Source organism: Hyalella azteca, unplaced genomic scaffold (genome assembly GCF_000764305.2).
Source record: "Hyalella azteca isolate HAZT.00-mixed unplaced genomic scaffold, Hazt_2.0.2 contig4650, whole genome shotgun sequence".
Lineage (NCBI taxonomy): Eukaryota > Metazoa > Arthropoda > Malacostraca > Amphipoda > Hyalellidae > Hyalella > Hyalella azteca.
Genome location: NW_025934862.1, coordinates 94,959 through 110,656, shown reverse-complemented (window position 1 = coordinate 110,656; position 15,698 = coordinate 94,959). Strand labels below are relative to the sequence as shown.

Here is a 15,698-nt window from a genome sequence, read left to right as displayed (position 1 = left end):
GTTGTTTCTAGAGCTGCTGTTGTTTCTAGAGCTGCTGTTGTTTCTAGAGCTGCTGTTGTTTCTAGAGCTGCTGTTGTTTCTAGAGCAGCTCTTATTTTTAGAGCTGCTGTTGTTACGAGCGCGCCGTTGTTATAATTAACAAACCTCGCCGCTGATATACATTTGTACTATTATATTGTACTCACGCATAGCACTATAGCGCGACACTTGTGACACAACACCATATTGTACGCACCACTCACGAATAGCACTATCACTATATATAGCGCGACACTCATGACACAAAATAACGCGAAATATCGCAAAATAACACTCATGACCACGCAACTGAATACCTCATCCCCCCGCTCCACATGGTGGCCGTAGTGGGGCAATACTACGCAATTGCCTCGTCCATTCATCACAACAATCGCTCGTTGCCTTTTAAATCAGCAAGTGACGCTGCCCGGCAGTCGTGGTTATCAAGACCAACGAACCCTTTATCTTTTTGCCGTAAAATAAAATGATGCCGAGGGGATAAACCATCGGCGACGGCCCAATAACAATCGCATTGCAGATGATTGGCAATAAATGCTGCGGAAGCACCAGAGTTAGAGCAGCATTATGGCATAAGCGATGCATCAGCATTAATGCTACCTACATGTTGTCTGGGGTCATGAGATACGGTGGTGATGATACAATTCAACAATACAGCACTTGTATATAACTCATATAAATAATGAGAATTTGTCCGGATAAAGATGTACTATTTGCAATTGTGTGAGCCGTCCTGAACCAGTTTGGCCCGGCAAACGAGCGTATCGGCGCAAACTACAAACATCGGCGATAGCAAACTATTTCACTACGTACCTAGTCAATATGGCTCATTCATTTTTCAGAGTACTGGCTGTCAATATTACATATACATACAAAATAATAAAACAGATAGCGGGACAAACCCAATAGATTATAGAGAAATATATTGTTGAAGATACGGATCAGTCCATCTGCCATGTCAAATATGACGTGATCATATCACGGTAGATCTCAAGATATGTCATATATAAAGTAATCAATGCAGGATATTTAGTGAGAGATGCAGGATACATAGTACAGCCAGCCCGTCTGCTGGCTGTACCCGCCACCTGCTGGCTGTACCCGCCGTCTGCCGGCTGGACCCGCCGCCAGCAGCCATGTCTTGCCCTCGGTCCGCTGAAGGCTGCTGTACAGTCGGCCTCCAATTGAAGCATGTAACTACACCGCCCCACCCCCTCTCTACCACCTGTCACCCCAACCCCTAATAACTCCCTTATACCCCAACCCCCTCCCAGTTCCCCACTATTCATGTGGTGCATTTTATTTACTGAAGAATCAGTTGATGACTATTTAAGTAGTTTTAAAGCGCAACTTCTGTCTATTAAAGAGTTAATTTAAACTGCGTGCATCCGGGAGTTCTTTCTTTTCAGTATTCCCAGATAAACACGGTTTCTGAAAAGAAACCGGAATATAAATAATATACATTTCAACGAATATTACATTTATCTAGGATACTCGTTAATATTTAAATTCAAACGCGTTCTGAGGTTACTTATAAGCACCATCAATAAAATTTTAAAAAATTATAGCTAAGAAGAATTTGTTCCTCCTACTTTAGTTTTATTCCACAGCCGACAAGGAACTGGAAGTTAGGCACGTCAGGACTATGCAGGGTGGCCCAGTGGTTACGTTACAGTTCAGAGTACAAAGTTCGGAGCAGAGAGGCGCGGGTTCGATCCCAGCTCTGTGCGCCAGTTTCTGGTCAGAATTGGCGAGAGGAGGCCAGGCGGTTAATACAGCAGAATTGGAGCAGGGAGTTGCGTGTTCGAGACCGCAAAAAGCTGTGAATGTTCTGCGATGTTAAGAATCGGCGACAGGCCTATACGGCCTGTATACGCTTACACCGCTATTATTAAGACCACATGAAACTAAGCTTCAAATCTAGAGAAATTTTTGCGTTCACAGCAATCACAATAAATTTGATTTTAGTGGACCTTGTCAATACTTTCTTTTATAGAATTTAAAGAAATAATAAGGGAATTTAGTTCACTAATAATTTATTATAACTTCATGTGGGAAAAGTATGGCGTTAAGAAGACATCTCATGTAGGCCAGCACACGATCGGACCAAAGCTAACAAGAGAGCTTCTAAATCGCCCGAGGCGTTGGAGCAGCTAACACAATATTATTAATTGAAAACGTAGTAGCATAACAGTAATGATGAATAAATGTATGCATTATAGCAGTACCGACAATATCGTTTAAAAGAAAGCGTTTCAGCACTACAGACAGAATTATTAAATTGGAAGCATTGCATGAGGACAGACAATACTATTTAATTAGACGCTTTGCAGCAGCACAAACAGTTTGGTCGACCATATCCAATTAGAGTTGCTTGGGAATAAACATGGCGACTGCGTCCCAATGCGATTACTGAAGCGCGTAATTTTATGAGCAATTGATGGAAAACAGTTGAGCCTCACGCACATTGATCGTCAAGCTGAAATTCCAGAGTATAATAAATTTACGAGAATATATTATTCATATATTTGAACCTTGTGGGATCGGTATTATTCAATCGAGGCAATACAATTTATAGCAGCCATCTTGAATACTATATTATGAATAAATTATTAACGTTTATCATGAATAAATTCATTAACACGAGCCGTCATGGAAGAACCTAGTAAGCGATTTTGCGGTTCGCTCAATATAGAAGAAAGCACCAAGAAACCTAGAATTGTTGATAAACTTTCTTCGGTTATATAAAGTTTGAGAACTTATATAAGTATAACTTATATAATTATAACTTATATTATATAACTACGTATTATGGTCATAAGTAAAGAGAACTATTATGGTCATAAGTACAATAAAGTCTTGAATGGGTAAGAATTTGAGCCAAAAAGCTAGTTCGACGCAATGATTTTGCCCGCGACAGGCTATCCATCCCATAGTTTGAACACGCGCATGCCGAAGACAATACCGTATGTCGTTGTATACAATAAGCATTGTATACAATCAGTGCCTTCCAAACTACAAAGCTTAATTGTTGGCAGATAAAAATTGATTGGCTTCACCCATTAATCTACATGAATTGAATGCAGAAGTGCTCTCGACATCATATTGGCCACAACCACGAGAAACATTCAGCGTCAAGCCGGCTGATCCCATCACTAATTTGCGGACCACAGATTCCGGGTCTCCTGAGAGCTGCGGGACAAATCACCCGCACAAAAGGGAGTTTTTTGTAAGAAATTGAGGTGTTTCAGGAGTTAGGCTTATGTTCGGAGCTAATGGCAAGTCGCTGGCTGCGCTGAGATAATCCATTCACTGATCCGGGTAAACAATTGATTCGAGAATCCCATACAGAAAATGTGGTCAAAAACACCAAGAGCTGCATGACTAATTTAGTCATAAAGCTACGTGATAGATTTCTGGCCTGACATCTATGGCTACTTTACACCGCAAAAATCCACGACTTCCATCAGATTCTGACAAGCACAAGCTACCACCGTTTAGAATGGTGCTTTCCTATTATTAAATATTATCGCAGATTCTTATGTAAGGATTGAGATTCACTAGGATAAGTGATTTCGAACTTTTCATCTCTACATCTCCTTCTAGAGCTCATAGTTACTTAGAACGTAATGGAGCTCATCGTTAGCTAAAATGTACATAGTTCCTGTCATTTGCACAGAGTTTCTAAGTTAGATAATAACGAGTCTTTTTATTCAACTTTGTCGATCAAGAGATAAATTTTTCGTAAAAACGTGCATATTTCTTGTACAGGACGCGGGCCCGCTACTAACCTCTTAAAACTACCAACATCAGCTGCTTCAAATGACAGGAATAACGACATAACTTCTACCCATCAGCTCTTGTAGTGCTGTGCATTTTATTTAGACCGAGGCTATCACGGACTAACGGTTGGGAACACTGAACTACAAACACCTCAGCAATAGTGCAATATTAACCGCATGCTCAGCTACACCCACCGTCTGTCCAGCTACACCCACCGCCTGTCCTGCTACACCCACCGCCTGTCCTGCTACACCCACCGCCTGCTCAGCTACACCCACCGTCTGTCCAGCTACACCCAACGCCTGCTCAGCTACACCCACCGCCTGCTCAGGTACACCCACCGGCTGCTCAGCTACACCCACCACCTGCTCAGCTACACCCACCGCCTGCTCAGCTACACCCACCACCTTCAGCTACACCCACCGGCTGCTCAGCTACACCCACCGGCTGCTCAGCTACACCCACCGGCTGCTCAGCTACACCCACCACCTGCCCAGTTACTCCCATCGCCAGCTCAGCGGCCTCAGTACATGTGGTCTAAGGCCAGGTTCACACCATACATAGCAGCATCCATCTTGCACGGTTGGTGTGAATGCTCTTATGGGATTCAATAAAGAATATTGGACTGGACCGAGACTGGCATACGCCTGGCACGTGTATGGTGTGAACCCGGCCTGTGAACGCGTAGCGGCTTAAGTGGACATATCGGCAGATTTCTCGGTTGTGATAGTTGTTTGCAGCAGTAAAAGCGGTCACTGATTGGCGCACGGAGTTAGGAACTATTGCCCATTTTCGAAATAACGGTCCCAGGCAGGTCAAATGTGCGACCTCAATGTGTCAGAGTAGTACAGCTAATGCTTCCCAAAATGTGATTAAATTATATCCTATGGCAAAATTCAGTCCATTTATCTAATAAAGTGGGGCAAATTTCTCTATTTCATTAAATTAGCAATGTCTACAAATGTTCTACATTTGTAGTAACAAATTTTGCAGTAACAAATGTTACTACATTTGTAGTAAATTGCCGCAGTGGGGAACTGCGGCAATTTAATTCGTTTAAATAGGTGAAAAGTTTAGAAGGCACTGCTTTTGAATGTTGAACTTGGTCATTATTGAAGGACCATGAGCGTTCTTTTTATTATGAGAGTTCTATTCTTCATGAACGTTCTCTCTCTCATGAGCGTTCTCTTTCTTATTAACGTTCCATTTCTTTCGAACATTAACATAGGAAAAACAACATACGAAAACGTCACTAAAAACGTTTAAAACGTCATAATAAACGTTTAAATGTTAATTTAAAAAACTTATAAAACGACATAAAAAACGTCCTAAATTTTCAGTACGGCCATCGTAGTCAGGTCACTTCATCGGTGCTTCTCAGCTCCCTTGTTTACAGGTGGCTCCGTGCAGGGCACCACTGCATCTTCTGCTCCGTGCAGGGCTTCTTTCAGAGCTTCTGTCAGATCTTCTGTCAGAGATTCTTTCAGAGCTTTGATTCCGTAGCTCCTTTCAGAGCTTCTCTTCAGAGCTTTGATTTCAGAGTTTTTTTCAGAGCTCTGAGTGCTCGGCGCCTTGTGGTGCGCTGAAGACGAGCGGTCACGGCACCCAGCCTCCTGCTGCGCACGAGCCAACGATCTCAGCGACGTGTATATGTGACGTGTACATGTGACGTGTACATGTGACGTGTACATGTGACGTGTACATGTGACGTGTACATGTGACGTGTACATGTGACGTGTACATGTGACGTGTACGTACATGTGACGTGTACGTACATGTGACGTGTACATGTGACGTGTACAGCAGCACAGCCTGACGTGTGTACAGCAGCACAGCCTGACGTGTACAGCAGCACAGCCTGACGTGCACAGCAGCACTGCCTGACGTGTACAGCAGCACAGCCTGACGAGGCTGCCAAGCATCCCTCAGCTCGTCACTACCGGCGGTCGTTAGTGACGACAGAAAAACGCTTCGTGAACGCCGGTCTTCTTGCGTTACTGGCTCGCTTGCGCGTTCATAGTCTTTGCGTTCAAAGTCTTTGCGTTCGTAGCCTTTGCGTTCATAGTCTTTGCGTTCAGAGTCTTTGTGTTTAGAGTCTTTGTGTTTAGAGTCTTTGCGTTCAGAGTCTTGGCGTTCATAGTCTTTGCGTTCATAGTCTTTGCGTTCAGTCTTTGCGTTCATAGTCTTTGCGTTCACACTTCACAGTCTTTGCGTTCAGAGTCTTTGCGTTCAGAGTCTTTGCGTTCAGAGTCTTTGCGTTCATAGACTTTGCGTTCAGAGTCTTTGCTTCATAGTCTTTGCGTTCAGAGTCTTTGCTTCAGAGTCTTTGCGTTCACAGTCTTTGCGTTCATAGACTTTGCGTTCAGAGTCTTTGCTTCATAGTCTTTCTGTTCAGAGTCTTTGCTTCATAGTCTTTGTGTTCACAGTCTTTGCGTTCACAGTCTTTGCGTTCATAGTCTTGGCGCTCATAGTCTTGGCGTTCATAAGAGGCGCTCATTCATGTCACTGAATTAATGGCGCGTCGAACAATCATACATTGTATATATTACATAATGAACAAATACAACGCGTAACACGAATTACCGTTGGAACTATAACACAGTCATGCTATACGGAAATACGAAGCAACATGGAACGCTAGTAAAATATGTAGCAACAACATGTAATTTATACCAATCATACAACACGGACCAATGATACAACACGGACCAATGATACAACACGGACCAATCATACAACACGGACCAATGATACAACACGGACCAATGATACAACACNAGCACTACCTGCACTAGAGCGACACTACCTGCACTAGAGTAGCACTACCTGCACTAGAGCGACACTACCTGCACTAGAGTAGCACTACCTGCACTAGAGCGACACTACCCGATGAAGGAACGCTGGTGATGGATAGATGCTGGTGATGGAGGGGGTAGGTTTCAATGGACTTTAAGGTTACAAGTCTGTAACTAACACATCTGATTTTGGATTTTTCGAAGAATTGTAAGTTGAAAGATTGGCATTCTGTAGTTCCAAATTGAATTCCAGTCTTCCGAAGGGTTTAAAACTTGAGGGAATTTTCAAAGCAGGGTTTGGTTTCGAGAGCTCGATATGACGGGATTAAGTTTTGAAGGACCGACATGGAGGGTTCGTTTTCATGGGTTTGATATTTAGGGTTCGACTGTTTAGTGTTTAACATAGATTGCTCAAGTTTCGAGGGTTTGGAAGTGAAAATCGTTTTCGTAGCTAAAAGAAAATTATTTAGTTTCGACCATAAATGACTAAATTACAGATCTCAATCATGACTACTTTCAGAATTAATTACCTGGAGTGAGAGCCTCAGTTTCCGAAATAGTTTGCAAGTATTTCAGTTCACGGGGGGAGGGGGGAGGGAAGTTACTTATAGTTTATGAGAATAGCGGGCGTTCAAGTTGGCAGAGTGACACGCACTGCATGCACATAGTGACACAATGTCTGCGTGTATCACTGATACGTCCTTTTTACAAGCAAAACTGGGTCAAAATTACCACACATAAGGGCAAAAAACGCCTTTATTGGGACAAAAGTCCCATTTATTCCTCTCAGTGCGATATTGACCGTGCAAGGCAGAAGCTTTTCAGAGCAACGAACGCTGCGTGAACGAACGCCGGAACTTGGCACACAATGAAATGTGATCATCGAATTTCATTCGTGTTCGTGCATTTCTCTGATGTTCTCGTGAAGATCGTCATGTCTGAATAGGTATTTGTCTTCAAGAGACTATTGAAATAAGGCTGATTTTTAATTCTTTACTAAACCTAACAAGGCTACTCCAAAACCTGCCCGAGCGAATATCAGTTTTTTGACCGTCTATTGGAAATTATACTCTTACTTATCCATAGTTCTACTTAGTAGTCTTGTTAATTCTGAACTTATCTGGGCCGGGAAAATGTTTTTCATATACCTAAACAAAGAATACTTCTGATGGTGGCCTCCAGTATGAATATAATTAATTTATCCGGTTAATGTATCACGCATTTCACGTGGCTGATTGTGTATGCCCCTTGGGATTCGTTGTACGCCTTCTTAATTAGAATTATGCTGTACCGTACATGTATAATAAGACTTCGATTTGTGAACTTATTTGTTGCTCAACTGTAATTAAATTCAAAGGCAATTTACTTTACATTCCAAAACGCATTGCTGATGTTTTTAATTTATTTTTTATTTTATTTTTGCACGAGCGTTTTGTGAAAGTCGTGCTGCGCGCGCAGCCAACATGGAGGATGTGTAGATGGAATAGCAAATTATTGCTTATTAAAACTAATAACAAATAATTGCATTATTGCTTATCTGAGGCGCGCATGGTGGCCATTACTTACCGCCAACGAGGGTTGGTTGATGCAACAGGTCACTTGAAGGTCCGGCAATGTTCATCAACTGCTGAGCTACTTCATTACACACGTCACTTCTAGCATCACCACTTCTCACCACCACTGAGACCACTAACATGGTCGTAACCACACACCAACACCACTTAACCCACATGTTTGGTATTAAAATTGGTAATATATCTCAGTGCGGTTGCAATTGAAGAATATATAACTGCACTACGGCTCAGTAAGATGATGTCAGCGTGACGCCGCAGACTAAAAGTTTCTGAAGTAACAGTGCAGCACTGAATATGCTGAGCCGTAAGTCCAAACGGGCGGCGATTCAATTTAGGTAAAAATTATAGCTTTCTAAAAATTTAGTTAAAAAACTGTTGAGATAATTTAGAAATGTGACAATGTTTCAAAATTCTTCAATTCTCTATCAAATCGTTATCAATTTCTAATTAATTTTACTTAATTATTTTCACAAACGCAATATCGACACTTAATAAACACTTCAACTAAATTGTACCACTTAAAATTATGCATCCGGCACTTTCTGCATTACACTCTTCAATTTTTCTTGAACGCCAGGTGAGTGGAATCGACTCGACGGCTCGGTGACATGATGGCTCTACAAAGCCAAGTTAGGAGCAGGTTCTTTTCAACCTCACTGACTACTACCTTCAACAAGTGCAAATCGAGGAAACAAACTTGACTGAACCAACCACTCACACTGCCAGGGATGCACTGAAGATTCAAGTGAAGACAACGGCGCTGCCAAGCGTACGTTTGGCACGCTGCCGTCAGACCAACGTTTTGTATATGTTGCTGCCATAGATACCCCCAATATAACAGCATTTATTTCAGAATTTCTTACACACATAATTTACTGGACCCTATCAAAAAGCCTTACTTTACTGGACTCGACCGCAAAGCCTGTATTTTAGGACGATTAAGTGACTAAATTCCACGCTCATATACTATGGAGGTTTTAGTTAAAGAGGCAACGGTGAATGTTAACAAAAAGCGGGAATGTAAGCTCCACCTAATTTATTGAAATGCAAATTACTCAAAAATCATTATTCCCAGCCAGTTTGTTTCAATTTCACTTGAAAAAATTTACAGAAACTCTATAAAAATGATCACATCATCATTCAAGAGCGCAAAGTTTATTAGTATGCATTATTTTTATTAGAACATATACATATTTCTGCGATACCGGTTTCAGGTTGCTATACGGCAGTGGTTCCCAAACTTTTTCAGGCTGGCGCCCCCTTTGGCTCCCTAGTGAATTTCTAGCGCCCCCCACAGACACATATAAAATCATGCGCCTCATACTATAAAATTTAGTTCGCTGCAATTTTAAAAGATAAAGGTTAAACACAAATGTGTATTTCACAAATAGGACCCTTTTAGTGAACCAATGTGTTTTTCAGCTGTTTTAACTGTTTCAGCACTAGAAACCTAGGAGGTCTCGGGCAAATGTACGACCGGACTCGTGGCCGGTCTCACGACCAATCTCCAAATTCAGTTATCAAGGAATATCACCCAAACTAATGAACGCAGCTCAATAAAACTTGGAACATGTATTCATCAGAACTTAACGGTGACGTTTAGCATGCGAAAATTTTTTAAATATCACCTTCATTCGGGAGTTATATTGCGATACAGGCCGAAATTCGCAGTGATCAAAGAATTTCTTCCAAACTACCGAACAGATTTGAACGAAATTTTGAATATGCATCCCTAACTACCAAATGGTGTTTCTTAGATTGAAAAAAAAATGTATTGTACCATCGTTTGAGAGATTTTTTTTTCATTTTACCGTCATTCTTGATTTCACACTTCCTTATTCGCTTTCGTTCGCAAGTTATACAGATATAGGAGAAACAATCGGCATTTCTACCGGCTGGTTTAACCACGAGCCGTTTACGTATAGCCGTATAACTCACAAACGAAGGCAAAACGAAAAAATTGTAACGAGCTAAACATCACTGATGCTGAGGTTAGATATTAAAATACTAAATTTCGTTCAAATTTGTTCAGTAGTTTGCAAGACATTTCTTGATTACTGCGAATTTAAGCACGTATTGCTGTTTAAATCACGAATGAAACTCGCGAACGACGGCACAATCGAAAAAATTTTCACGAGTTAAACATCACCTTTCGGTAGTTAGGACTGTAAATTCAAAATTTCGTCCGAATCTGTTCAGTAATTTGGAAGAAATTCCTTGATCACTGTGAATTCGGCCCGTGCGTATTGCCAAATAAGTATGGCAAAAACAATTGAAGGCTAAATTAAAAAAAATTTCACGAGCTTTACATTACCGTTCGGTCCTAATGAATACGTGTACCAAGTTTCATCCAGTTAAGTTTATTAGTTTGAGAGGGATTCCTTGATCATTGAATTTGGAAATTAGCCGTGAGACCGGCCGCGAGTCCGGCCGTTAATTTGTCGGAGACGTAAACCCAGGAGTGGTTAAAAAATATAACTCAGTACTCACTGCAGTGAGTGACAGAGAAGGCATTTTCTCGTCGACGAAAACGTGAAGTCACGGACGGACATTACGAGCGAGTAACGGACGGACATGACGAGCACAATAGCGCCTTTTTTCATAAATGAGTAAATGCGCTAAAAACAGATCTGGGTGAAAAACCCATCGCTGGGAGTTATGATGCGCTGCACGTGTTGTGCACAAATCGTCAAACAAACGTTCGAACGTCTGACTTCGACTTCCGAATGCCGCCCCCCTATCGCCCCCCAAACGCCCTCTTCTTCTTTACCGCCCCCCAAAATCTTTCCATCGCCCCTAGGGGGGCGATATCGCCCACTTTGGGAACCACTGCTATAAGGCCATGTGTGATCTCGACGACATTCAGCATTGACTAACATTCGTTGCATGCAGGCAAGATGCACGCACAGCACACACTCGTGAACTCGTGAAGAAGAATTAGACTCTCATTCATCATTCATTTGTTGTTGCATGTTGTATTGGGATGTCGCCAAGCCAGTTAATAAAACGAACGCTGATTGTCATTCTTTATTGTTCTTATACGCTGAAAATTACAAGAAAAAAACTTACTGCATGGAGAAGTTGCTACAGGTTTTAAACATTAGAACGATTTTCATAGGATAAATGAAGCAATTTATTGGTCGCACTAGCGCTTTTGACTACGGTCTTATGTATTATTAATTAATTTGCATTAACATGAATTATTTTTCAGAATATATAGTATATATTAAAACAGGTATCAACAAAAAATACCGCGTCTACCTATGCTGAATTTGAGTGATTAAGTAATTAAGACCCCAAAGCAAAAAAGGGAGCGGAAATTTTCGCGAAATGTCACCACAATAAATTACGAGACTATGTTGTTCGAGAGCATTTTTATCTCACACAATAACTACCTTTCATCTCCACGAACCATCTTCTCTCTCCACGAACTATCTTCTCTCTCCACGAACCGTCTTCTCTCTCCACGAACCACCTTCTCTCTCCACGAACCACCTTCTCTCTCCACGAACCACCTTCTCTCTTCATGAACCATCTTCTCTCACCACGAACTATCTTCTCTCTCCACGAACCGTCTTCTCTCTCCACGAACCGTCTTCTCTCTCCACGAACCACCTTCTCTCTCCACAAACGTGGAAGAGAGAGGTGGAACCGTCTTCTCTCTCCACGAATCATCTCCTCTCTCCACGAACCATCTTCTCTCTCCACGAACCATATATCTTATCGTGAACAACCAATCCTCTCCACGAACCACTCATCCCACATCACATACCATCTTCCCTTACCAAGAACCATCTCACCTCATCACTTATAGCCTATATCAGTTCAGTGGATTGTCGATCTATTAACAACACCAACAAATTAATAATAAATTTAATTTCCTCATATAATGATGCTTCATAGGATGACATATTTTGTCTTTCTTCAAAAGATGCAAAAAGTGGGATTTGTGCGCCGTTTTGTCAGTAATAGTTTGGCGGCATTTATAGGATGAGATAGGGGGTGAGTATAGGTGAGTAATTACACGTAGGGTGAGTATATAATTCTTGAGTAATTCGAGCTGTCAGAATTACTAGTGTATTTTCACGTTCATGAAGCGGAATAAAAATAAATTAAGATCAAATTACAGAAAACTCAGCATCGTGGTTAGCTGGAGTTGATTATTTTTTATAGCTGTTGGATATATTCAGGTACGAATAGTAAAAGGTTGTAATAACCTTTGTTGTGATGCTTAGATACAATGTGGACTTTGAGTAATGTTCAAGTATTCATAATTTATTAGAAAGATGTAAAAATTGAGAGTTTGCATATATTAACTAATATTTTACTCTACGTTATTCTTATACTTCATCAAGAGTGACTTGAACATGAATTGTAAAAACGAATGTATTAATGGAGGTATTAGCAGTTGTTTTAGTTTAAATAAAATTTACCTTCAAAAGCGGAATTTCGCAACTATCAAGACCCCTGATGGTCCTAATTAATCAATATTCGTAATGCATGGATGGTCTATATAAGGTTCCATTATATTTTGTAATGCCCTGCAAAATTTTCAGATTTTTTACAATATTTTTTACTGCTCAACACTAATTTATTCTTTAAAATTCACGGTGACGATATTTTTCATATTAGTATTATCCTCAGTGGAATGCAAATGGCAGAGAGAAAGAAAAAAACATAATAATTATGATGGATGGAATGAGGCGAAAAAAATATCAGAGTTTACTTGTATACTCAGAAAAACGAGACAGTGCAAATAACGACACACTTTTGTCCTTTTTTACACTTTTACACTTTTTTGTCTTTTTTTTGTCACCCTGACCCAGTTTGCCCCTGGTGACGGGATGTATCAGTGCTACGTGCAGAAAGCGTGTCGCTATTTGCACAACTTGACCCATGCATTTTTTTTGGGTGTAGGAGGACCAGCGGAAGCTGGTATCGCAGCGGTGCATCTCTGCCGAAAACATTCTGCACGAACCGCGTTAGAAATTTTCATGCAAACTAAATAATCTTAGGATCACGTAAAATTTTAAAATCATCACATTGAAAAGCAATTCGGATGAACGATAAAGAAAATAGATCGTCCCGTATTTCTTATGCGGCAATTTAGAAGCCTTGCGAATCTCATCCATGTGCTGTGAAATTAACGACGGAAAGTAGTTCGCTTTTTTATTGTACGATATACTACAAAACAGGATATACAATTCTTATGCTATTCTCACTTATAATTTATTACTGCAAGGTCATAGAATTAAATTTGGTCCAGTGCAATCAAAATCAATTGTTTACGAAGATTAAGTTATTTCCTGTTATTTTTCACTAACCAAACAAAAAATGAAGAATTCCAATATTCAATATGAATTATCGGAATACATCAAGCGATCTTCTAAAAAAATATAAATGTTATATCATGAAATTACATCAAAGATTAAATAAATAAACACGCATAAGCGTGTGGAATGGTGGGTGAGTCCAAGTTGTCGTACGCCCGACATTGGCCTTCACACTGCATTGATTCACTTAACTACTAAGACTACCCTGAAGTGAGGCTACTCTGCCTATAAATATCCCATGCCTCTAGTATGCATGCATTCAGCTCTTGGACCTGACATGAATACGAAATGAATACCTCAGCCAAATAGACCATGAACGGCTTGAGTAGCTGGACTAGGGCTTGACTTGCTCGCAGTGGGCTCGACTGGCAGGCCAAGAGCTTGACTTGCACGCAGTGGGCTCGACTGGCAGGCCAAGGGCTTGACTTGCTAGCAGTGGGCTCGACTGGCAGGCCAAGGGCTTGACTTGCTAGCAGTGGGCTCGACTGGCAGGCCTTCCCGAACTGAACGACGCAGTGGGCTCGTCTGGCAGGCCAAGGGCTTGACTTGCTCGCAGTGGGCTCGACTGGCAGGCCAAGGGCTTGATTTGCCCGCAGTGGGCTCGACTGGCAGGCCACTTGCACGCAGTGGGCTCGACTGGCAAGCCAAGGGCTTGACTTGCACGCAGTGGGCTCGACTAGCAGGCCAAGGGCTTGATTGATTGATTTTCCTGCCATCCTGTTCTGCGCACTTATTTTATTTTATTTTAAGGAGTTGTTGGTAACAAAGCTAGGCTTTGAATGCTTATGATAGATAAACAAGTTCTCTGTAAGAATTACTAGAGACCCAAAAGTAGACGGAAACTCGGAAACTCGAAGCAAGCAACACGACATTAACAAACAAATGCTGCTTCGTTTCCCCCTTTCGCCGCTACTAGGCGTTAGTATTCAGCGTCATTTGGTTGGTGTTAGGAAGTTTTCTTACTTTGCTAAATTTTGGCGTATTTCACGTTATATTACGCACTCTATAACAAATTAATTCGAAAGACGGCAGTTTCAGCTGTCGACGTCGTGCCTGAAACAGATTAACGTCGGTTGCCGAGGTACCAGCACATTTTATGCAGAAAATTAAATATGAGTGTTCAAGAAGAGTTCGTTTTCAACTATAGGACGACAAAATGTATTTTACATCGTAAGGGGCAAACTGTAGGAAAAAGTTACCTAGCTACCTAAAATCTGCATAGATGAATGCGTAAAAAAATTTAACAATCCTATTTAATTAATTGAAATAATCAAATAATGTTTTAACCAGTTTAATGGCTTTGAATTACATTCTGCTGTATTGCTGTGCCGCACGCTGAAAGATGCAATAACAGACGCAGCATCGCTTGTTTCGGTCTCGGTGTCATCGCCGTCCTGCTAAATAATACGGTTAATTCTCAAGCAAAATCCCTCTGAAATTGAGTCATCTAGGCAAGGCGACACTGAGTCAGCGGTTTTTCTCATCTGCCAAACTGACCTCGAGGGATTCCTACTAAATCGCTTCCATTTTCGCCAAAATTGAACGTTAAACAGACAAACCATGCATCATGTAAGGAAAACTTTAGCGAAATTAATGAAAACGACGAAAATTTGAGGGAAACAATGAAGGTAATCACAATGATGAAAAAATATGATTTAATATTTATTTCAAGTCATACAAAAATTAATTTTGGTCACTGACATGTCATTAATTTAACATATATATATTCGATACAGTTCTCGTCTACACGTAGCGAATCGTCAGTTCTCGAATCGTCATTTTCTCTTTACACGTATCGTCAGTTCTCGTCTCTTTATTCGATACAGTTCTCGTCTTATATTTATTCCGTAACCAAATCGACACTTCTCCGGACCCGCCTAGATGCGAACTCGCCTGCGGACTCAAACGCAAAACCTAACTACACGCTCAACCGAACCACTAGAATAGAATAGAATAGAATAGAATAGAATAGAATAGAATAGAATAGAATAGAAGTGTCGGCGTTGAAGAAATAGGCCCATGGCCTGTTGCCGATTCTTGAACTTTTCGTGACTTGATTCACAAGGGTTCCGGCCTTTGGAACCCGATCTTTCCATAGCTCATAACTCCTTCACTACTGAACGGATCTGCCCGAAATTTGGAATATAAGTAGACATTATCAATGTCCCGCGATAGGA

The 15,698-nt window shown here is 41.1% G+C and overlaps 1 protein-coding gene across 1 annotated transcript in view; it reads right to left on the bottom strand.

Moving 5' to 3' along the window:
- Positions 1-8,529, bottom strand: part of LOC108678244 (glypican-5) — a gene marked incomplete in the record, with an annotated part of 127,954 nt that extends 119,425 nt beyond the window's left edge. Inside the window, 1 exon segment of the mRNA XM_018166612.2 lies at positions 8,181-8,529. Coding sequence (XP_018022101.1) covers positions 8,181-8,346 — 166 coding nt within the window.
- Between the last annotated feature and the right edge of the window lie 7,169 nt (positions 8,530-15,698).